Source organism: Canis lupus, chromosome 9, assembly GCF_003254725.2.
Source record: "Canis lupus dingo isolate Sandy chromosome 9, ASM325472v2, whole genome shotgun sequence".
Taxonomy (NCBI): domain Eukaryota; kingdom Metazoa; phylum Chordata; class Mammalia; order Carnivora; family Canidae; genus Canis; species Canis lupus.
The window spans coordinates 45,959,097-45,981,884 of record NC_064251.1 but is presented as its reverse complement, the minus strand read 5'-3'; the positions used below and the strand labels follow the sequence as shown (position 1 = coordinate 45,981,884).

The window sequence follows — 22,788 nt, the reverse complement described above, 5'->3', positions numbered from 1 at the left end:
GGCTCCCTGCATGGAGCCTGCTTCTCCCTCTCCCTCTGCCTGTGTCTCTGCCTCTCTCTCTCTGTGTCTATGAATAAATAAATAAAATTAAAAAAAAAAAAGGAAGAAAGTCTAAGGTGAAAACAACCAAAATGTCCACTTGTGCATGACTGGATCAACGAAAGGTGGTCTACGCACACAATGTCTCTCAGCCTTAAGGAAGGGATTCTGACACGTGCTACAGCACAGATGAACCTCGAAGACATTACACTAAGTGAAGTCACAAAAGGACAGGTATTGTAGAATTCTACTTCCATGAGTTCCCTGGAATAGTCAAAATCATAGAAAGTTGAATGGTGGCTGCCTGGGGAGTGCCAGCCAGATGCTCCTGGAGAGTTACCGTTTAATGGGTATGGTCAGTTGGGACAAGAAAGTTCTAGAAAAAAAAAAAGAAGGAAAGAAAGCTCTGGAGATGCATGGTGGTGATGGTGGCACAACAATGTGAATGTACTTAACGCCTCTGATGGTACACCTAAAAATTATTAAAATGATGTATTTTATGGTATGTATATTTTACCACAATGAACAAAAAGAGTAATAGTCTAGATATCATCAGATTTGCCAGTCTGAGCTCTGTACCCTAGTCCTGAAGGCAGGGGACTGGCCTTCATGACCTCCTCCTGAGCATCATTTATAATAGCTCTGTACTCTCAACAAGCTTTTATGAGGCCAGGTTAAGGTCATTATAGAAACTACCTGTTTCCCCTTCAGACATGGGCTCTAAGCTTCAAAAGGGAAGAGGATGGAGGCAAGGCATCCCATCAAGCCTGAACTTTTCAAGTGTGGGTGAAGGGCACCGGGAGGGTTGGAGCTTCCTTCCTGGACTGGGACCCTGCCCTTTCCCACATCAAGGTCTTGAGTGAAGCTGCCTCCTACTCTGGGATGTGTGCTTTGGCGGGGGTGGGGGTGGGGGAATGGTTGTGCAGACCCAAGGGTGGGGGCTGTCGCCAGGCTTGTGGCCAAACTAGGGAATGGCAGAGAGCAGGGGCATGGGAGGGCTCCTCTGGCTTAGGTATCTTCTGGGTCTCAGACTCCTCTTCAGTCCATAGTCAGTGGCAGGAACCGAGCTGTGAGGTCCTCCGGGAGAACTCGCCCCCTCTAGCCCAGCCAGTCAACCAGGGCTAGGCCCTGGGAATATGCTAATCAGGCAGCAGCCAGGTCCCAGTTGGGGATGGTGCATCTGGAGTCTGGAGCAGCAGGGTTGGAAATAGACTGGGATAAATATATGGGAGTCCTCTGGGGCCAGGGAGCCAAGGCAGACAAAGAGGGGCCTCCTAGCTGGGAGGTTCCTGGGCCAGGCAGAGGCAAGGAGGAGGAGGCGGGCAGTGGGGGTGGCCTGGATGGAGAATCTGCAGATACTAGCTGCTTGGGGGAGGAAGGGGGATGACCAAGGGAGGACTCCTGAGCCTAGAAGAGGAGAAACGCACCCAGCTGCATGGGAGGGAGCCCCACGAGATTTGTAATGACAAAAGGCAGACTGTTGAGGGTCACGGGCTGATATTCAAGTCTACTCCCATCCCATCTAGGGGCATTTTCTTTCCTTTCATTCCTTTCCCCAGCAGCCCAAAACAAGCATGACAGATGTGGGGCTGAGCTCCTGAATTTAGAACCCTTGGTTCAACCACTGTGGTATGTCACTCATCTTTTCTGGTCTCAGTTCCTTTTCACCCCAAAACAGAATTCAACTAAATGCACTCTAGGAGCCTTTTGGCCTAAAACCCTACTGATCCTCTTCTTTCATTCATTCCTTCAACCTCCCTCTTGTGTGACTCACAATGGCTCCTGCTCAGGGCAGGCAGGCTCCTTAATTTCCTGGGACACCCTCTGCACATTCCCATCTCCCTGCGTGGCCATGAAGGCCCTTTCTCCAGAATGCCCACCCTGCTCCTTTCTGCTGATCCAGAGCCTGCCCACCTTGCTAGAATAACACACAGCCTTAAAATGGCAATTAATGTGCTGGCCATTATGTACAATGATTTTTATGAGGTATAAGAAGTACTTTTGACAATATAACAAAAAAGGTCATTAAAAAAAAACAACACATAGCCCTAGAAAAAAAGAGAGGCTTATGGTAATATTACGTGAAAATAGAAAGAATACAAAATACACACAGTGACTAAAACTATATAAAATTTCTATGCCCGAGGAAGGGAAAAGGCACAAAATCAAACGGCTGCTTTGGAGGAGTGGGAGTAGGGATGGTTTGTGATTATGTTTCAAGTCTCTGTACTATAATTGCCATTTGCCTTCTAATATAAACATTGCATTTGGAATGAAAAAAACACAATGCTCTCTGATCCCTCTCCTTCCATTTTCTCCCTGGAGCTTCTGAAACTCCAGCCCACGATGATCTTGCCTTCTTTGAATTCCTGCTGCACACTTTTCCATCTTATTCTGTAGGAACAATGGCAGATGGGAGGGCAGGGCCTGGGTCTGCTTCCAGTCCTGGTTCCCTCCCCTCGGGGTACTTGGCCTTGGACAGGTTAGTCACCATTTTGGTGCCTCAGCTTTTTTTTTTAATCTAATCATGTTTTTTTCCCTCCACCAGAGGTATATGAAGACCCCTGAGATGATGGCTGTAAGCAGCAGCCCATGCTGGGCTCCCAGTAAGTTCTCAGGCACTGTCATCAAGACTGGCATCTTGTGCTCTCTACTGGCTTGGCATGTCTTGACACATTTGTCTCATCTTGAAGCCAGGCCCCTATGGCCCTTGGAATGGCTAGCCTGTGCTAGGTGCAATGCAGGGGGATGGTGAGTCTCTCTCCCGTGGCTCATTCCCATGCATGTGTGCTCGTTCTGCTTCCCTCCAGGTGCACCAGGCAGTGAGGATCCCCCGCCAAGATAAGAGGACCCCAGATTAAAGAAGAAGGCTTAAGCTCACTTATACAGTGAACGGGGATACGAGGGTGGGACAGCAGCCTGACTCCTCCTCCAGGCCGCTAGCCATGCCAGTGCCTTGTGCTGGGGCTGAGAGACTCCCTGATGGAGGCCCAGGGCATAAGGACACAACACAGAGGAGAGCGCATAGCTGCCCTGCACATGGCCAGCAGAGGCAGTGGGCCTCCGTGTCCTTGTGAGGAGGACATGCTTGTCACTTCCCTTACGGAGCTGCTGCGAGGATCAGAGATGTTTGGGAATGTGCCTCCTGGGGCACAAGTGCCACACACACATGTCGCTGCTTAGGGCTGCCATTTGCCTGTCACTAAATGCTGTCCCCCATCCCCCTAGTTTGCCACTCAGGATTCCTGGTCCCCATTGATGCATCAGGCAAAGCCAGAAAGAGATTCATTCTGGGGCAAACACGCAGAGCTCAGGAAATGGGGTCCCTTGCTCTTCTCTGGACAGGCTGAGGGAGAAGCGCCTTAGAAAGAAGGCGGAAGAAGGGGTGGCCCTGTTCCCCCAGCCTCTCCTTCAGGCCACCTGAACATCAGTGAAGACAGCCTCTAATGTAAAGCCACCTTTAGCTTTACCCTCGGTGCCTGCTGAAGGGGAGCAGAACCCAGTGCCAGAGGCTGGTGCCAAGTCTCTTCCTTGGACACGTGGCTGAAAGGGAGGTGGGAGCAAGCTGTGGGAACAGACTGTTCTGCAGTTCAGTGGGGCCTGGCCACATGGGAATGGCTTAGTGCAGGCTTTCCACCCAGCATGGTCATCCTTAGGGGGCTCTGAGGGGTGTCGCAGGGCAAGCGGACTTCACGGGGCATGGTGTACCCCTTGTGGGACAGCCTATCCCCCTCCCTGACCCGCGGGAAGGTGGGCGAGATGGCTCCATAGCTGAGGGCCCAGGGCCGCGTGGGGGCTGCATCCTGAGGAGGTGAGGCCTAGACACTTCGAGTCCTCCACTGAACTCGGGCTCCAGGCTGGCTACTCACAGGCCCAGGTCAGCTGGCAGCAGGAAGGTTTGTGTTTCTCTTAATATCAATTCCCAGGCATTTAACATTCCTCGAAGCTTAAACACAGAAACATTTTCCTTACCAGACTGGCTTGCTGCTCTGCCAAACATAACCTGGCGACCTCCCCTTCCCCCAAAGCCTCCATCTGCTCCTGTCGCCAAGATGTAATGATTTATGGTGCGTTTTTCCTGAGGCTTATGTGGCTGACAGGAACAAGGAGGAGGGAAGGAAAAGGACTTGGAAGTCCAGGTGGAGACAGTGCCATGGGGCCCTGGCATCTGGATTCTGGCAGGGGAGGGGGTCGGGGCCCATGGTGCTCACTGAAATGGCTGCCCCAGCCTCTTTAATTCTTCCATTTCGTGGCCACCAATGGCTCAGGAAGCACGGCAGCCGCTCATGTTTCTTGGCTGGATATCTCCTGGAGCTAGGCAGACAGAACCTTTTCCCCGCCTGTCCCTCTGGCCAGCCCAGGGCTGTGGAGACAGAGCTCCCACCCATTATCCCTGCAGAAAGCAGGTTCCCAAGACTGATTTACAAACCTCTCTCTGATCTAAGTGACGGAGAACTGGCTTATGGTTGCCTGGCAACACTGTCTCCCTGGCGACAGTGCTCAAGGGCTGGTCCCACAGCATCAGGAAGGGCCATGCACAGGAACACTCTGGGGGTGAGGGGGGTGGGAGGAGACAGGAGGCAGATGGCTGGGCCCCCACTGAATGGTGCCATTCCCCTAGTCAAACATTCAGGTGAAACAGGTAGGGAGGGGAGGAGGCCCACCTGGGTCCCTAAGGGTGCTACCACCAAGAAGACCCAGCCAAAGGCCAGACACCAGACTCTGCAATCTCCACAGGGCCTCAGACAACAAACACTTCCTTCAAAAAGCATTGCTCAGCTCCCTTGACCCCTCCAGATCACATCTGGGCGATTGTTAAGAAGCTCAGAGCACCAAACACCCATGGGCTCAGTCCCAGGGCCGGTTACTGTTTTCCTTGATTTCAGGGTCACAGAATCCACCCCAATGAGGCCACCTATGTCCTAAACCTGAGACCACACAAGGTGCCAGATGGAGTATGGATGGCTCCATGCTGAATGTCATCCTCCCAAACCTACATCCTCCTGATAGGTAAATGAATAGTAGCCATCTTCAAAACTGGCAGAATGTTCCAGAGACATAGGCTGCAAATGAGGGCCCCAAGAAATACAGCTGAGGCACAAATACTCTTAACCTGACTCAGGACCTGGTTCTACCAATACCCAGAGAACCCATCTTAAGTCAATCAACTGGCGTGGATAAGGCTCAGCCACCCTAGCAGCAAGTCAGAGACCAGCCCTCAGCAAGCCAGCAGGATTCTAAGCCCTTCTACTTCAGTGGCAAATGCTCAGGGCCCCACGCCTCCTATGCCAGACATTGCTAATCGAACACAGCATTCACGGACACAGCTTCAGAATTCTTCTTAACACAGTGTTCCCAGGAAGAGCCATCAATAGACTATAGAATTGGGAAGTGAAAGCAAAGATGGCTGCTATCCCCTGAGTCCATTGTGCAGGAGTGAGCATGATGCACCTGAACCAGCCTTGGAAGCCTGAGGAAGCAGGCACACATGGGTTTCTGGAGCTAGAATAAGACACCATCTCAGCAGGGGAGAACCACCGCCTTGGGAAATTTTCTCAAACCAGTTTTGAACTCAAGTCACAAAAGACCAAGCACCTTAACCAAGAAGGCAGGTGAGAAGGACTCTTTCCCAGAAGGCACCACCTCCTGGCAGATCCCAGAAGCCTGCCTTGATGCCCTAGCTGCATCTGGACCCTCACCTGGATCTGTCCTTTGCCCATGATCTTGTCCACGATCTCATTGTTGTCCTTGTTGACCTTGGTCTTGTCATAACACTTCTCATAGCACAGGATCCTCAGGGACTGGGAGCCCTCCAGCTCAATCTCAAACTCCTGGGGAAAGACAGTACAACAATGCTGAACCTCCAAAGCCAAGACACATAGCTTCCTGGCAAGTGTGGGCCCCAACTTTGCATGGGTTAGAAGGGGGTGAGGAAGGCCCATGAGGAGCACATCATAAGGCATGGAGGAACCTCCTCCCTCTCTGGAGCTCCAGAGGCCTCCAAATTGCTGATGAAGTGGAATCTGGGCCTGAGCTGAAAACCCCAAGTCTAGACGTAAACACAATACCAGACACTTAAATGAGCGGGGAGTGGAGGGCAGGGGGTTGGGGAGACAGAATTCACCCAGCCAGCAGGCTTGGCCACCCCAGTCAACAGGAAGCGAGCACCAGGAGTGGGGCAGGTATACTTGGTGACAAGCTCAGGGGTCCCTAGGAGGATGCCAGCCACCTCCACTCACCTCATCCCACTTGGGCTCTGTCGTGTCCCGGAACACCCTGGTTTTGGCTTTGCTGACAAAATAGCCAAAGGAATCCACTTCCAGGGTACAGTACAGGTCTGCAGCGGGGACAGGCAGAGACACACATGGAGTGAGGCCCCTGGATCAGGACCTCAGGATGGAAAGGGGAATAAAGGCTTCTGTCCCCCGCAACATCCCTGTAGGACAGCCCTCCACGTTCTGGCTCCTTCCCACTTCTCCGCCCTCTTCTTAGCTGGCTCCGCCCTTCTCCGCCTCATTCCACCCTCCAGCTACACTGGCGTCCTCCCTCTGACCTACCCAGCTGCTCTCACCTGAGGGCCCTGACACCTTCAGTCCCTTCATCCCTCATCCCCACTTGGCTGAAGCTTTAGGCCAAGGTTTTCACTGGCCATGCTGGCTAAAAAAGTCCTTTCTCCCCCTTTCCTTCTCCCACCTATCCCAGGTTCCTCAACAGGACATCTGGCATTTGAGGTGGAAGTCTCTGGAGGGCATTTGGCCTCTGGGTGCTGAAAATCTGGAGGAAACCCCACTCACTGTGACAACCAAAAATACCCCCCACATTCCAAAAGCTTGGTTTGTTGTTTTCTTCATTGTACTTGACTTTAACTCAAGTTATCTTTTCCGCCTGTCTGTCTCCCCTTACTACACCACAACACCACACAGGCAGAAGCCTTGTCTTCCCAGCCCCCGGTGTGCCCCTGGCTCACACAGAGCCAGCACACAGTAGGCACCACCGCCCATGTGCTTCAGGTAACAAAGTGGTGGAGGGCTGGGGAGGAGGAAGGGAAGCCTGCCCTAGTGGCTCTACCTTGAACCATGGCCTTTAAGGCTGAAAATCTCCCCTCTACTCTCAGACCCAGGTGACACAGCCACAGCCAAACACTAGGTTTGGGTGGCCACCCTAGGCCCTCTGCAAAGCCAAACACTCCCTCTGGGGCTAAGACCCTGACACCTGTCCCTCTCCATGGGAGCTGCCACAGATGTATCCCCATAGAAGGGTGCACTGGAGGTGCGTTTATTCAAGCCAACCCTCTGCAGTGTGGATCAAGAGGCAGAGGTCAGAGGATGGACATACATGCTCCTCCTGGGCCCCCATTAAAGGGCTTTCCTCAGAAGTGAGAATGGATGGAGCCGCCCCCGAGTTGTCTCTGCCTGGGTATGACGCAGACCAGATATAGCTGGGCATCAGAGCACACCGGGAAATGTGGGCACGGATTAACAGGTGAACAACACCAGAGGCCTTCAGCACCCCAGAGCAGGTCTGGGTGGCTGAGAGATGGAGGGAATGAGTGCCATCCCCATTTACTGATTTTCATGTGAGTGAACACTGTCAGGGGTCAAGGGAACATTCACAGAACAGAAGGGAGGTCTTTGAGTCTGACTGACTGGGTTCAAATCCTAGCTCTGCACAAATCACTGAACCTCTCTGCCTTAGCACTTTCATCTATAAAACAGAACTAACAATGGTGCCTATACCCCAGGCCCGACTGTGGAGGTGGCAATGAACATATCAGGACAAAGAGCCATGGTTGAAGATTCATGGGGCCTAACCCTACTGAGTCAGAGTGAACATGTAAGTGGCTCAGGAGGCCAGTCGAAGGAGGTGAGGACACCCTGGAGGTCAGGAGAGATTCTGTAACAGCTCACCTCATGTCTAACCACCCTGTCTCAGTTTGGGAGGTAAAACATCTGCTCTGGGAGAGTGGGCCACTGCACCCCAATGGCCATGCTCCCTGAGGCTCATCCTGGCAAACAGGTGAGGCATCTGGGCACAATGGGCCACAGACTCAGGTGTGCGGAACAGCCCTACAGAACTCACTAACCAGGAATACTCCTGGGCAGTGCCTCCTAGAAGGGGGTTTTGTGTGTCTGGGGAGGGTCCAGGAGGCTGCCACATGTGTACCAGCAGCACAGGCTGAGTGGTGAGTGCGGTGGTCCTGGCCATCCTGACAGAATGCTGCTCTAAAGTGAAAAGTATGGGCTTTGGTAAGTGGGGATGATATCAGGGACCTCGGAGTGATGTCAGGAGGATGAGAGCATAAAATGCACTTGAAAAGGCTTCAGAAAAAAAAAAAAAAAAAAAAAAAAAAAAAAAAAAGAAAAGGCTTCAGAACATGCCAAGGCATCGTCCAGACGCTGGCCATGTTTGCATTTTCTCCAGCCCTCCAAGGTACCCAGGCACACACCAGTAAGGTACCGCATGAACTTCACCATCAATGTTTATCAAATGCCTGCTTGCGAGCCAACACCTTGCTTTCTGTGCAGTGGACTGTAGGTAGAGAGGCCCAGGGCAGACCTCACCCCCCAGAGGCAGAGAGAAGGGGGTGGGAAGGGGCAGGAGGAGAGGACAGGAGTTAGGAGCCCTGGGTTTGTGATCTTCTGCAATGTTCAGTCCCTTTGTGACAGTTTTCTCATCTGGCAAACGGTAAGAAACTATTAGCTGTCTAACTGACTCATAAATTCTTATGCGGGAACATTAGGTAAAAAAGTGTGACTATATCTTGTTAAACACTAAGAACTGCAAAGATTTGGGAGATGGTGATGAAGGGGAAAGAAAAAGGGATGTGTGTGGCAGTGTGCTGGCAATGCACATATTCGGTCATATCTAAGCCTGTTCTTAGGTCAGTATTAACAAGTGTGTTTGCCTTTTACGGAGAAAGAAGCTGAGGCCCCGAGAGGTTAAGAGACATGCCTTAACCTCTTAAGGGGGTCACAGAGCATGTTCCCCACATCTGCCGGGGACGAGTGCAGGATTTCAGACACCCAAGAGTTGGAGAGGGCTTAGGGAAGAGCAGACCTTGGAGACACAAAGCAGAAATGATCCTCCTGCCAAGAGGAGCCGGTTCCTGACCGTTGGGGGAATGCCTACCCACATGTCAGGGTGGCTGTCAGGGCCCCAGCCTGGGGCCTACCAGAGAGTTGGTAGGCGGTGGGAGGCCCCATGCAAGGGGTCCATGGAGACTTCCTGTGAAAGGATGAACACTGGCTCCCCACTCTTCCTAGGGCTGGGGGTCAGGGGGTACTTACTGGCTGACTGCTTAAACCCCTTGGCAGAGTGGACGATGACATGGAGGAAGCCATAGAGTCCTGGAGACTCATCGTCTGTAAGAGAAGAAAGCCCCTGGGGTAAGGGTTGGTGAGAGGGCGGGTTTCAGCCCCTTCTCACCCCAGCTCATAGGAAGGCCAAAAGGGTGGGAGACACAGTCTGAGTCTTGGTCTCACAGCACCACCTGGTGGCTGGAGTTTCCAGAGTCCACTGCTTCCTGGAAAGTGAGCTGGTATCCCTTTTCCCTCACTTGGCCTGGAAGGCCAGTCCACACCTTCCCTGCTGGGCCAGGCGTTTCTTAGAATTTTTTTTTTAAAGATTTTAATTTATTTATTAATTAAAATGAGAGATACAGAGAGAGGGTGGGGGGAGGGAGAGAGAGGCAGAGACACAGGCAGAGGGAGAAGGAGGCTCCATGCAGGGAGCCTGACGTGGGACTTGTCAAGCTGCAACAAGCCGATACAGGGTCTCCAGGATCAGGCCCTGGGCTGAAGGCAGCACTAAACCGCTGAGCCACTGGGGCTGCCTTGGGCCAGGGGTTTCACACAATTTCATACCCCATACCAGGGCTACTTTTCCTCCCACCCTGGAATCCTGCCTATCCCCTGGCTGTCCTCCTCAGTGCAGCCTTTCAAAGTAAAAATTAACCAATATAAGTCTGGCTTCTCTTGGGACAGGGGCAGATAATCCCCACATAGGGAGGAGAGCCTGCCTTCAAAACCCCTTCCCAGCACCCATGAGCAACCAGGTTCCACCTATTCTGGACCCATCCTAATGACAGCTCTCCCCTGCTCAATAACATCCTATAGTCTCCTCGGCTTGAACATACTCCCTGGCTTGGCATTCCAAGACCTGGTCCCTGGAAACTTCTGGCCTTATTTCTCATATGCTAATCCACCTACCCTTTCTCCCCTCCACCACCCCACATCCCATGCTTCAGTCGTTTGCTTACATCGTCTGACTACCTCACAAACATATTAGCAACATGATTCCAGTGCATGAAGGTGTCCGATTCTTCTCTCAAGCCAGAGAGGGCCAAGGAGGAGTTGGGACTATCTGGAAACCCAGCAGAGAACAACCCCTATTCAAGCTCTCTGTGTACCTGGCCAGTGAGTTGTTACACCCCTGTGTCTGGCTAGGTCCTTGTAGGAGGCTCCAGGAATGCCCCAGGGGCTTAGACCTGCTGATGAGGCAACCTTAGGTTCCAAATCTTACCGTCTTTATTGCTGGTGACAGGAATGTTGTGTACAGTCCTAAGTTTGAAACAGGATCCCGTGAGCACCTGGAGCTCCACGGAGCTCAGGACAAAGGCCTGGAGATCTGTAGGAGAAGCCAAGCAAGGAAGATGTCATCACAGGGCCACTAGGACCTGCTGTTCTGCTCTGGGGGCTACCGCAGGAAAGAAGCATAGGTCTAGAGGCAGAGTTGGTCACTGGAAGGGAGGGAAAGACTTGTAGGGACATGGGGACAGTGATAGGTTCTGTTAGAGGGCAAAGAATGGGAGAGTCTAACTGAAAAGGCTCGAGACTGTGTGTGAGTGACAGTGGGAACAAGAAAAAGAGACAAGCCTGGGCTCCAGGCCCAGTCCTGTCACTAATTCATTTCGTGCCTTAAGCAAATCACCTCAATTCTTTGGCCTTAGGTGAACAGTAACATCAATTAAGTGCCACCTGCCCTGGCACCTCGTGGGGTGACTGTGAGGGCCACAGAGGAGACTATGGAAACGCAAGAGGCCGCTCTTGTCACAGATAAGTGTGAAGTGGGGTGGGACTTTACCCTTCTTCTGTAGCTTCTGAATGGCTTCTCTCCACTCCGACCTCTCATAGTCCGAGGACAGTAGGAACAAGTAGCTCTGAAGACAGATGAGAATTCAGCGGGGTGACCACACGGCCAAGCACATTCCCGGCTCCTTCTCACCCAGGCACTTGAGGCTTGGCCCAGGGGGCAGCTGGGAGGAGAGCCCCCAGTCTGGAAGCCCAGCGACAGGAGTGGCAGTGCCAGCGATGGCCAGCAGGGGGCACTGGCTCCTCACCAGCCGGGGGAGGGAGTCCAGGGGCAGGAGCTGTGGCAACATCCTTGGGAATTGGGCCTGAGTCCCTGATTCCCACAGGTCATAGATAGGAGCCCTAGAGAACAGGCAGCCCTGGACTGAGGAAGGGGGCCACCTTGGTCCCATCACCACCCCTCCCTCACCTTTCCATTCCGATTGTGGATCCGAAATGGGATCGTGGGGGAGTTGAGCAGCAACAAGAACTCATTCTCGAACATCTTCTTTTTCAGGCGCTCAATGGCCCGGCTCTGTCCTTTGTTGGCTTTCTGTGGGGGCCAGAGGGCACAGATGGTTTCCCTCACACACTTCACTCCTCACTTGGCAGCTCTATGCACAGCACTTCCTTGGGCACTAATCGTGTCTTTTCCTTTGTTTATATTTTATGATGCTTTGTTATCTTGGGGGTGCCTAGTTGGCCAGGGAGAAAACTACCCCTCCTAGGGCAAGCTGATCCCTAAGATAGTAAAGGACCTCTCTGTGTACATACCTCCATGGATAAACCATCCAGGCCTGGGTTCATACCCCCAAACACTTCCTCTACCTACCCCCAATTCACTGACCCAATATTCCTCTGTCCTAAATAACCCAGGGCCAGGTAGCAGACAGCTAGGGACCACCCCAGAGCCCAGACCCTACTGAGTTTTCAAACCCCTAGTCCTAAGCAGTTGCCTCTGCCTGCTTTCCTTTCCTATGGCAGACACAATACAGGCTCTGGGCTGGGTTCTCCCCCTGTGTCTTTGGCATCCTGCCCAAAACTGGTGCTTCCCCTGTGGCCCTGAGTGGGATGATGCGCCCCTTCCTCTTGGTAACTGTGAGAAATAAGAATCCTCTTGTAGTGCCACTAGCCTAACCACGTCATCACTCAGTCACCTCAATAAATCACTGGTGACTGGGTACCATCAAAATACCCTGCTTAAAAACCTCAGATGCCATTCAGCAAAACCCTAACTGCTGGCCTGGCACATGGGGCCTCTGTGCCCAGCCAAATACCCTACCATGCCCCACCCTGTATGTTCCACCTCAGCCGCACAGTATTATTCCTTGTTCATTTTTTTTTTTTAAAGATTTTTATTTCTTTGACACACAGAGAGAAAGAGCGAGCGAGCGAGCACAAGCAGGCGGAGCGGGAGAACCAGGCTCCAGCAGGGAGCCTGATGCGGGGCTCAATCCCAGAACCCTGGGATCATGACCTGAGCTAAAGGCAGACACTTAATCGAATGAGCCAAACAGGTGCCCCTATTTCTTGTTCTTTAATAAGCCCTTATGTCTCAGCCCAATTTTTCAACTTTACATTTTATGAAGGATCCCTTCCCTTTTAGTAACTGTTATGAGGCTTCAAGTTTCTGTTCCAGCATCAACTTCTGCAGACACTTAATCGAATGAGCCAAACAGGTGCCCCTATTTCTTGTTCTTTAATAAGCCCTTATGTCTCAGCCCAATTTTTCAACTTTACATTTTATGAAGGATCCCTTCCCTTTTATTTTTTTTTCCCTTCCCTTTTAGTAACTGTTATGAGGCTTCAAGTTTCTGTTCCAGCATCAACTTCAAGTTCCTCAGTTAGAATTCATCTCTACGGACTTGCTTTACCCACTAGACTGGCAACAATGGTAACAACTGCTCACAGCCAGTGTTATGACAGCGTAGGAGGGGACAGTGACTCTCACACTGCTGGTGGGGTACACAATGGACTGCAATCTTCCCAGAGGTAAATCTGGCAATTAGAGCAAGCCCTCTGCCCCAGCCATCCCCTTGTAAGGAAGCTACCAGAGAGGAATAGGAATACAGTCAGGTTTACTGTAGTCTTGCCTATTAAAAGAACCAGAAACAATCTAAGTATCTCATACATCATTGCACAGTTAAGCAACAGAATAGGATGCAGCTGTTAGAACCTGACAGATCCAGAGAGCTCTATAATGCACAAAAATAAAGCAAAAAGCTCAAGTTGCAAAATGGCACATACAGTCTAGTCTCATTAAAAACAAAAAACAAAAAACAAAAACCATACACACCAGCATAAGCACAGAAGAGTCGAGAAGAATACATATCAAACTGTTAACAACGGGGGGTGGGTGATAATCTGTTACACTCTGTGTGCTTCAGTATTGTATTTCTTGCTATAACAAGCCAGTGTTATGTGGTGATGAGAACAAAAATAAGTTTTCAAAAAGTATTATTAAAAGAATAAATCACTGCTTCTCCTGTGACTCAGAGAACAACAATGTGCCTCCCCAGGGACTCTCCTCACATCGTGTCACATGCTGAGGTCAGTAACGGGCAAGACAAGGAGCTCCGTGAGGTGTCTGGCACACCCCTGCAGCAAGCAACCAGTGGAGTTCAGGAAGTGTTGATTCGACTGAGCAGAAGGCCATGTCTGCACACCTGGGGCAGGAGGGAGGAGACAAAGTCCACCAGCGACCAGGACTGGGAGAAACAGGCATGCAGGATGCCCTGGGTGGGGCTGGTAGGCAGTGCTGGCTGGGGAAACAGGCTCCACTGAGGCAGGGTGAGGCTTGGCCAGTCAGGAGGAGGACACCTGTGCCCCTCTGAGCAGATGTGCCCCCAGTGAGACCCTCAGTCCTAGGTCATCCCTTTGCCCCAGACCCCCCTGGGGTCATCACTGTGGTCTTCCTCTCCTTCAAAGAGGGATGTCAAAGCTGAAAGGAATCTTTTTTTTTTTTTTTTTTTTTTTTTGCTGAAAGGATTCTTAGAAGCCACCTGGTCAGGGGACGCCTGGGTGGCTCAGAGGTTGAGCATCTGTCTTTGGCTCAGGGCATGATCCTGGAGTCCCAGGATCGAGTCCCACATTGGGATCCCTGCAGGGAGCCTGCTTCTCTCTTTGCCTATGTCTCTGCCTCTCTCTCTCTGTGTCTCTCATGAATAAATAAATAAAATCTTAAAAAAAAAAAAAAAAGCCACCTGGTCATGGATTCCTCAACAACTATTTATGAAGCACCTACTACGTGCTAAGTCCTAGGGACATAGAGCTGAAGAAAGCGCCCTCACTAGAGTTCAAATTCAAGGGTGGGGAGAGAAAGTGGCCTATGAAACTGCAATTTGTGACCTATAAAGCAAATGGAAGAGGCAGACTGCAGGGTGTACTGGAAAGCAGAGTGTCCAACCCAGACTATGGTGGGTGCACAGCAAGGAAGGCTCCCTGAAAGGTGAGGCCTAAGCTGAGCCAACGGGTAGAAAAAGGAAGCCAGGCCTCTCCCTGCCCTTTGTGACATGCGTGGGAAAGCTGCCTCCCAGGGGTACTTTAGCCACTATTTTCAAACATATGAATTGAAGGCTATCCATTTTCCTCTAAAGAGTGCTTTGGTCACACCCACACTCCAATAGGAGTACTCTCATTTTCATGCAGTTCTAAACAGTCTGCAGTTTCCATTTTGATTTCCTCTCTACCTTGAAAGTCTTAATTTTCTAGGCATATACTTAGCTGTATTCTAGTTGTTGATTTCTAATCTCGCTGTACCGTAGTCCAGAAATATGCTATCAAACTTTTTTAGGGGCCCCTGGCTGACTCAGTCAGTAGAGCATGTGACTCTCGATCTCCCAGAGGAGAGATCTCCCATGAATTCAAGCCCCATGTTAGGTCTAGAACCTACTTTTTAAAAAAATCAACAAAGTGCTTTTGAAATTTCAGATTTCCTTTGCAAGTTTAATACACGATTGCTGTGTGTAAATGCTGCATATGTGCTGGAGAAGAATTTCAGTTCTAGGCTAGGGTGCAAGCATCTGTGCATTTTTACATCAGGCAGGAGCATGTTGACTGTGTTATTGTATCTCTCCCTACTATTTGCCCACTTGATCTGTCCGTTTCTGAGCAGCCTCTCAAGCACCTTCTCTGGCGTCCTCCCTGCTTTTCCTTAAGAAAGCCTTCTTCTCTTGCCTTCCTTTTCTATGGTGCTTGGCATACACTAGGAAACTTCCCACGACTAACCCCATTAAATCCTGAACAGTGACTTCTTGGTCCTCCTTTCATCTGCTCAGCACTTATGTGCTACCACCAGTCTTTTCCTGAGCGTGTACCTGAGGTCTCCTACTCTTGCATCCTGTCTCCCTTATCAGGCTCTCAAACCTTCTGCCACCCTGGCACATCTGGCTCAAAGGGCCCCAAGGAAAAGGGCCTTCTTCCCCCTCTCTATCTCCATTCAGATGCCAGGCTCTGCTCACCTCCTTCTGGATTTCACTCTTGAGGGCAGAGATCTTCATTTTCATGTCCTCCAGCTCATGGTCTGGAAAGGGATGCACCTGGGGGCTGGCCTCAGACTCCTCAGGGGATGGAAACACTAGATCGGCCAGGGGGATGTACCATTTGCAGTCATATTGCTGGTGCTTCCTGCAAACAAGCCAGAGAGAGATGTGAGCGAGAGAGAACTTGGCTCTGCAAGCCTGAACTGCTAGAACAAAAAACAAAACAAAACAAAACAAAACAAAAAAAAAACCCAAGAGGGATTTGCTGAGAATTTGTCACAGGCAAGAATGATCTGTGTCCTTGAGGAGTCTGATCAGGAAACCCACATGCGGAGAAATGACAGTTGGGGTCTAAAGTCAAGCGGCAGTGAGGGCTCTGGAACTTGGCCTTGCCAATCTTCAGGCCCAGTAGGACTGATGTTTTTAAACATCCCAAACCTCTAACACTTTCCTATCCTCCATCCCACGCTCTCCCCTCCCCCTAGCTTATCTATACTTAGCTCATAGTCATTGTCCTTTCTGCTGGAGATGGAATACACACGTTATTTTTAATGCCAATTCTGATCAATGGAGGTCACATGGGGTCCTGGGCGGAAGATTATAAGGCCACATCCAAGCCCAGTGGGAAATAGTGCTGTGGTTCATTAGTAATGTCTGTCATGGGCAAAAGACTAAAGGCATAGATGTGTTTGCTTATTATGACTGCCATCTGTGCTCTAGAATGATCTCATCTGTGATCTAGTTCCAGGGAGTCACCCCCTCTATTGAAGTGCACTCATACTACTAACCTCTCCTTCCTTCGCTTCCCCTAGGACTTAGGCTTGCACCTCTTGCTCTAGCCCTAGTGCTGAGGTGGGCATGAGGCTTGTCTCCCTGGACTGTGAGGTAGTGTACTTGGTACACAGGAGATGGCAAGGAAATGGAGGTGGGAGAATGTGGGAATGAGTTCTGCATAACCTCTTCTGCTCAGTGCACAGGGCGGACCTCGCTCACTGGGTGCAGAGATGGAGGTGGAAAGCAGCCTTCGGGTCCGATTAAGGTTCAAATTCCATCTTCTCTACCTCTAGTTATGCGACCTTGGGCAACTGATTTAACTTTTCTAAGTCTTTCCTCTCATCTGTGAGAGTTTTTGGGAAGACTGGAAATAATAGAGTCGAAGCATTTGTCATGGCACCTGGCATGGCATAAGCACCCAATAATGACAGCAGATTTAATGAATATTCACTGAATTGCAGTTAGCAAAAATTTAGAGATGTCTAATAAAAGGAGAGTGCTTAAGTAAATTATGGCATATCCACTTGTAACATCACGCAGGAAAGTAAAGGATGATTATGAAGATTAGGAAGAGACTGGGAAAATGCTTATGACATGAAATGGAAAAAGCAGAGACCAAAATTGGGTATTCACTCTGATTACAAGTACATGAAGAAACATAAGAATGTTTTAAAAAACTGGAAGGAAATATAGCAGCAGGCGACTGATGCTTATATTCGATGGGTGATGGGTTTTCCCCCTGTGATTTGGTTATATTATCTTTATAATTAAAAGCATGATTTATTTTTAGAAAAGGGGCATGTAGTAAAATAAAATTAATTAAAATATTTTTTAAAAGGAAAAAATAAATGCAGATTGCCCCTGGTGCTGGGGGGTCCTTTGGGGGCAGAGTCTAGCTGCCTCCCACCCTGCCCCTGGACTCACCCTGCAGATGTCTTCTTGAGCTTGGCACACAGGAGAACATCTGTAAAGAGGAAGACGTGCCGCAGCTTCCGGGAGCTCTCCGACACTTCCACCAGGAAGCCATCCTTCACCAGCTGCCGCGTCTGAGGGAGATGGCACACCCACCCCCACCTGCTCAGGGGAAGTCAACCCAGGGCCCAGCCTGTACTGGGGACACCAGCCAGCTGGGAGGGGCCTCAGGGAGGGGGCTTTGGTCCCTGGTGGTTAAGGTCACACAATGGGCTTTCTGGTTGTAATCTTGGGCACATTCCCTGACCTGAGTCTCAATCTTAACATCTGTAAAATGGGGATAATGACGGCAGCCCTGTTACATAGGATTCATCAAGAGGGTATATGTGAAAGAGCCCCATGCCTGGCACATAATATGTGATCAATAAATGGTAGCTTTATATTTTCCTGCAGCTGTCAATGGCTCTCACCTGGATAGACCCTAGTCCAGAATGACTTGGTTCCTCCACACTGGGGCATAATAAGCAGAGTCTAGCTCCCTCACACCCTGCCCCCTGGTCCTGGGAACCTCTTCAATGCTGCCTAGGAAGTTGATCTTGTTTCAATTCAACCGTGACCCACAGACCCTCTCAGTCTGTTTAGGCTACCTGTGAGTTAAGATTTTACAACTTCCCTCAGGTGGATGGGAGACACTGGCTACCTTTGATGGGGCTGTAGCAGCTCCTGGGGGAACCTGCAGCCATCTTTAACCTGGGTTCTGGATGGTTAAGAGCATTGTGCTCCATGTAGAACTTCCAGGATTCCTGCCCTGACACCCTCACAGCCAGCAGGCTTCTCAGGGGTTGTCACAATCTGCCGTAGCCTATCCCATGTTTGTTATATACTGTGTGACCTACGTATGCTGCAATATGTAGGTGAGCATGGTGAAAATATATAGTTAAAATGATCTGAAACTGATAGTGCTCTAAACCCTCTGGAGATCTTTCAGATATCCTCGAGTCAAACCAACCAGTGACATTCCAGGGTTTGTAAACCGGGGCTAAGGGTTGTACACAGAGACAGCTCTCTGTGCCTCATTAGTCATGCTCCAGACCCCTTCATTACTTCCCTCCCTAGGAGACACTGGAGGCTCACAAATGTAACAAAGGAGCATAAACCCAGCCAGTCTTCACTCCTAAATGCCACTTAATTATCTCTCCTGGACAGGAAGTACTGAATAAGGGCCAGGTTGCTGACCCATATGGGTAACTGTCCCTCCAATTCTTCACACTGCTTCTCCTCTCTGGTGTATCCCCGCCCTTCCACGAAGAAGGGCCCCCAAGGAACTGGAGCTGCTATACCACATCTGTCCTCGGGACATTCCAGCAACCTGACAGCCTTGGCCACCTCCTGTTCCAGCCTTTCATTACTTTTGTAGTAATTTTGGTATACTCTAGTCAGGATTGAATGTATTAGATGAAATGTAAGGATCTTGTTCAATCTGAAACCCTCATCACCCACCCCCTTTCCCTCCTTTTTTTTTTTTTTTTTTTACTTAAACATTTTTATGATAATTTAGATGGAAGTTGTTTGTCAGTTAATATTGGTTCCAGTCCTTCAAACTGTTCATATCTGCTTTATAACATTCACTGTACTAACCCTTCAGGTTGGGTTGGGGGGGTGGTGACAGTTCAGTTATGTCCTCAAGATAAAGTCTTGCTTTATGGCTTGCTCCCTACCTCCTGCCCACCTGTTCATGCAGGCTGTTAACACGGAGCTCAGAGTTCTGCTCTCAGATTCCCTGGGCTCCTTCAGGCTGAGCCATTACCTTCCAGGAGACCCTGGGGGCATCATACTGCCTACAGTGGGTGTTTACATTCAATAATGTGATAGCCAGAGCCCCTGGTTTCCCTGGTCTAGGGGACAGCGCATCAGGCTTGAAGACAGATAACCCCTGCTGAATGATCTGGTTCCAACACTTATGGCCTTGTGTCAGATCTGCAGAGACTCTCTAGTGGATTATTATGAAGATAAATGAGACCTGAAGACCTTTTCTTGGCTGGGCATGGGAGATGAAGGTTGGAGAGGCACAAAGGATAGGGCAGTGGTGCCCATCTAAGCAGGACAGCCTTTATGGGTGATGTGGTCTGTTGTGCCTTTCTCAGCCTGGGTGAAAAGCTAGGCTGGGTCCTGCGCTCACCTCTCCCTTGGGAGTTGTGACCGCAGTCCGGCGGGGGTCGATGTCCTCGTTGATGCTGGACAGGAAGTTCTGGGAGATGCGGAGGGCATCTTGCAGCAGTGGGTAGTCTGGGTGGTCCACTGGCGTGTGTTTCAGCAGGTCCTGGGAAGGGGTGGGGTGGTGAGTCGGGGGCAGTAGTTCTGGGGCTCAACGAGAAGACAGTAGGGACTCAATCTTCACCAAAGGAATTCCAAGGTGGGGCATTAAGGGACCCAAGTTCCAATCTGGTCATGCCTGTAAAATCTGAGCTAAAAATGAGGGTCAGAGAAGCAGGGGTGGGGGCAGGGGTGCCCCTTTATTACTACTGCAGTCATTACTCTTCCCCTTGGGCAGAGCAAGACAGGTGGAGTCTCATCTCCCCAAGCAGCTGGGAGAAACACCCCTCTACCCACCCCACAGCTGCTCCCAGGACCCTGGAGACCATTAGGCAAGGGGTGGGGAAGCAGGAAGTGCCTGCCTCTATGACACATTTGGCCAAATGTCAAGCTTAGTAGCCAAGCTATACTTGGGCTCTGGCCCCAGTGGTGTGGTCACCACAGGCCAGGTGGGTAGTCAGGGCCTCGCTGTCCAGCTCCCAACATGGGCTGCTCTCAGTGACTCCAGTGCCCACCACCCAAGGCTCATCTCCCACTAAACTTCTAACCCCTCTCTAGCCATTCAGGGGCCTGACACTTACATGTAGGACCAGGGTGCTCCTGGTGACACGGTCAATGGGCTTGTAGAGCAGAGCTGTGGGCAAAGGTGGGGAGAAGGGCACAGGACAGATGAAATATAGGGAGCAGCTTGACACCTTAGAGATGAGCCTTATCCCTCCACCCGCCTCATGGACACCCACGGGGAGGAAGTCACAGCTCCATTCTTTCCCATGGTGGGCCAGACAGTGCCAACAGTCAGACATTCAGCCCTGGAAACCCAGGTCCCCTCCCACCTGCCTCATCCTGTCTCCTATCAGATGTGACCTCTTGAAGGGCCATCTCTCAGGATATCCTTGTCTGACCAGGCTCAGAATGGATGAAGATGTTCCTCTGTACCCCTAAGCCTGCATCATACGGCTATCCCTAGCCTTGCCCCACAGAGCTCTAGTGCATCTCGGACACTCCCAGCACCTCAGAACACAGGTAAGAGACAAGATGTTTTTCCAGGGAAGGCAGCTCCCCCACGCCAACCATTCTGATACTCCTCTGGCCCAAGGCCTGGCATCACCAACCAGCTGGACATGGCAGGCTTTGCTTTGACCCACACGGCTGGCCTCATCTCCAGGAGAAGATTGGCCTCTGTGTCATCAAACTCCCCAACAAAGGCCTAAGACAGGCTGAGGGCCAGGGAGGCAGGCCAGCCCTTCGCACAAAGGCTCTGCTCTCGAGCAAGTGGCAGCTGAGACAGCAAAGATTTCCTGAAGGAATTCAGGTGGGGCCTCTGGGGGTGCTGAAGGGGCTGGGGAAAAGAGTTCAGACTCAGCGTGGGGCATTCCTCACAGCCCTTGGCCAACCAGGACACCAAATGAGGATTGCTGGGATTCAGTAGGGACAGGTGGAGGCAGCAGCTGGCTGACCACACTTCCCAGCAGAGCTTCCTGCAAGCAGCTGTGGCTTGCCCCTCCCCACATAGGTAGGTGGTTCAGCCTGAGTCCTAAACCTGGATGTCACTGTCCATGGGGTCATGACCTCTGCTCTCCTGCCACAAGGGCAGGAAGGGGTGGGATGCTGGTTATGACAGTGCCAGAGCCACCATTCATGCCCTAGCCAGTCTCCAAACCAAAGGGTTCCCTGGAACCCTGGACAGAAATACCCCACGCATCACTAGGCAGACGCTATGGGGAGCTATCTGCTGGCTGTGGAGAAGATACAGTCTCAGTGGTATGCCATGAGCCTTATCTGCAGTTTTGGCTTGGCTGCCCCTGAAAGAAAGAAAGAAACAGCTGCCTGTCCCCCTCTCCCCACCTCATCAACTAAATCCCAGGCTCTGCTAGTTGGAACCTGGGTATCAGCATTTTTTAAAAAGCTCCTTTGCAGATTTTAGTATGTAGCTATGGTTGAAAACCACTCTTTATGCAAACACACTTCCCGTGACTTATCTGTAGCCCCCTCTTAACTTAGCAGTTGCTAGAGACCCTCCTCATGGTCTATGGGAGCTAAGACCAGCAGGACCAGCCTTAGGGTATCCTGGGTTGGTGGAGCCCAGTTCCCAGCCCAGGTGGGGGGACTCGGTACTGACACTAGAGTACCTACCTGTGGCTCAGATCATCTTCAGGGTGAAATAACACCCGAGAACCCCAAAGGCCCAAGAGAAAGTGCAAGTTCAGCAGATAGCTGCCAGGGTGGGCCCTGGAGTTCCAGCCCAGGGATAGCTGATACTGCCATGTCAGCTCTGTCCCTCTCTCAGGTCCCAGGAGGAAGAGGTTTCTGACTAAGCTCAGAGATCTAAACAAATGGTGGCTTGGGTTTCAGAGGGGTTATTAATATGCCTGCGGTTGCCTTGAATCTACCTGATTGGGGATATGCAATGACTGCCCAGGTTGGGGGAGAAGATCTAGGAGGAAAGGTAGGAGGAGCACCCTGGGGCCACAGTCAGATATGGAGGGAAGAAGGGGAGGAAGAACAACCCCAATGTTCTGTTTGCGCTCCCCAGGGCCCCTGTGCACTGGCTTCCCCTGGCAATGCAGGGGACCCCACCCTTCTCCCCCTCATCTGTTCCATGGCTCTCCCAGGCCCAGCTGCTTCCCCTACCCTCCCTTCTCCTCACCATGCCATTCCTGTTCTTGAGATAGACACCACTTACCAAGTTACAATGCCTGTCTCCCCACCTCCTCCAGGGAGCCTTCCCTGACTCAAAAGTGAGCACTTTTGCAGACCACACCCACAGTGCCTAAAAGACTGCTGATGTGAGCAAACTGGCCTCTCTGTAGTTTGCTGGGTACTTACTGTGTCTAGTGGCACTATCTTATATGCACTATTTCCTTTGATTAAAAAGAGAAGCCATTATCACTAGCCCCATTTACAGGTGAGGAAACCTCTCTAAGGCACAGAGAAGTTATGTGACTTGCTCACAATGACAAGGTGCCAATGGTAGCTGGGTTTTGAACGCAGGTCTACCCATGCTCCTAACTTTGAGTTCTTTGGTACAGGAGGGTAGCATCTGTAAAAGCTCAGTGACCCTTGGGAGGATCCTTGGAAAGATTCACCAGGAAGGAGTGGGTAAGCTTGTCTCTTTTGTTACCAAAGTGAGTCCCCTCTTGGGGGGTGGGGGCTGGATCACACATGACTTCCTTTTGAATCTACCCCCCTCCCCAGCATCT

General features: G+C 50.9%; 1 protein-coding gene and 1 long non-coding RNA gene across 12 annotated transcripts in view; one reads left to right on the top strand and one right to left on the bottom strand.

The window, feature by feature from the left end:
• ABR (ABR activator of RhoGEF and GTPase) overlaps positions 1–22,788 on the bottom strand; it is a 186,369-nt gene that overhangs the window by 31,724 nt on the left and 131,857 nt on the right. For all 6 annotated transcript variants that reach the window (XM_049114256.1, XM_049114255.1, XM_025476217.3 and 3 more), the window contains 10 exons: positions 20,170–20,222; positions 19,455–19,595; positions 17,288–17,409; positions 15,569–15,734; positions 11,539–11,661; positions 11,122–11,197; positions 10,561–10,665; positions 9,327–9,401; positions 6,279–6,376; positions 5,739–5,870 (listed from right to left, as the gene is read on the bottom strand). In XM_049114256.1, the coding sequence (XP_048970213.1) occupies positions 5,739–5,870; positions 6,279–6,376; positions 9,327–9,401; positions 10,561–10,665; positions 11,122–11,197; positions 11,539–11,661; positions 15,569–15,734; positions 17,288–17,409; positions 19,455–19,595; positions 20,170–20,222 (1,091 nt within the window). The remainder of the gene's footprint in view (positions 1–5,738; positions 5,871–6,278; positions 6,377–9,326; positions 9,402–10,560; positions 10,666–11,121; positions 11,198–11,538; positions 11,662–15,568; positions 15,735–17,287; positions 17,410–19,454; positions 19,596–20,169; positions 20,223–22,788) is intronic.
• On the top strand, positions 305–14,300 carry LOC112677605 (uncharacterized). 6 transcript variants are annotated; one of them, XR_007413045.1, is made up of 6 exons: positions 305–541; positions 2,588–5,651; positions 10,988–12,625; positions 12,715–12,787; positions 12,899–13,100; positions 13,628–14,300. It is a non-coding gene; the product is annotated as an uncharacterized LOC112677605 (long non-coding RNA). The 6 variants fall into 6 exon arrangements; XR_007413047.1 differs by having other exon boundaries at positions 2,588–2,645; positions 4,926–5,651; positions 10,988–13,100; XR_007413048.1 differs by having other exon boundaries at positions 2,588–2,645; positions 2,850–5,651; positions 10,988–13,100.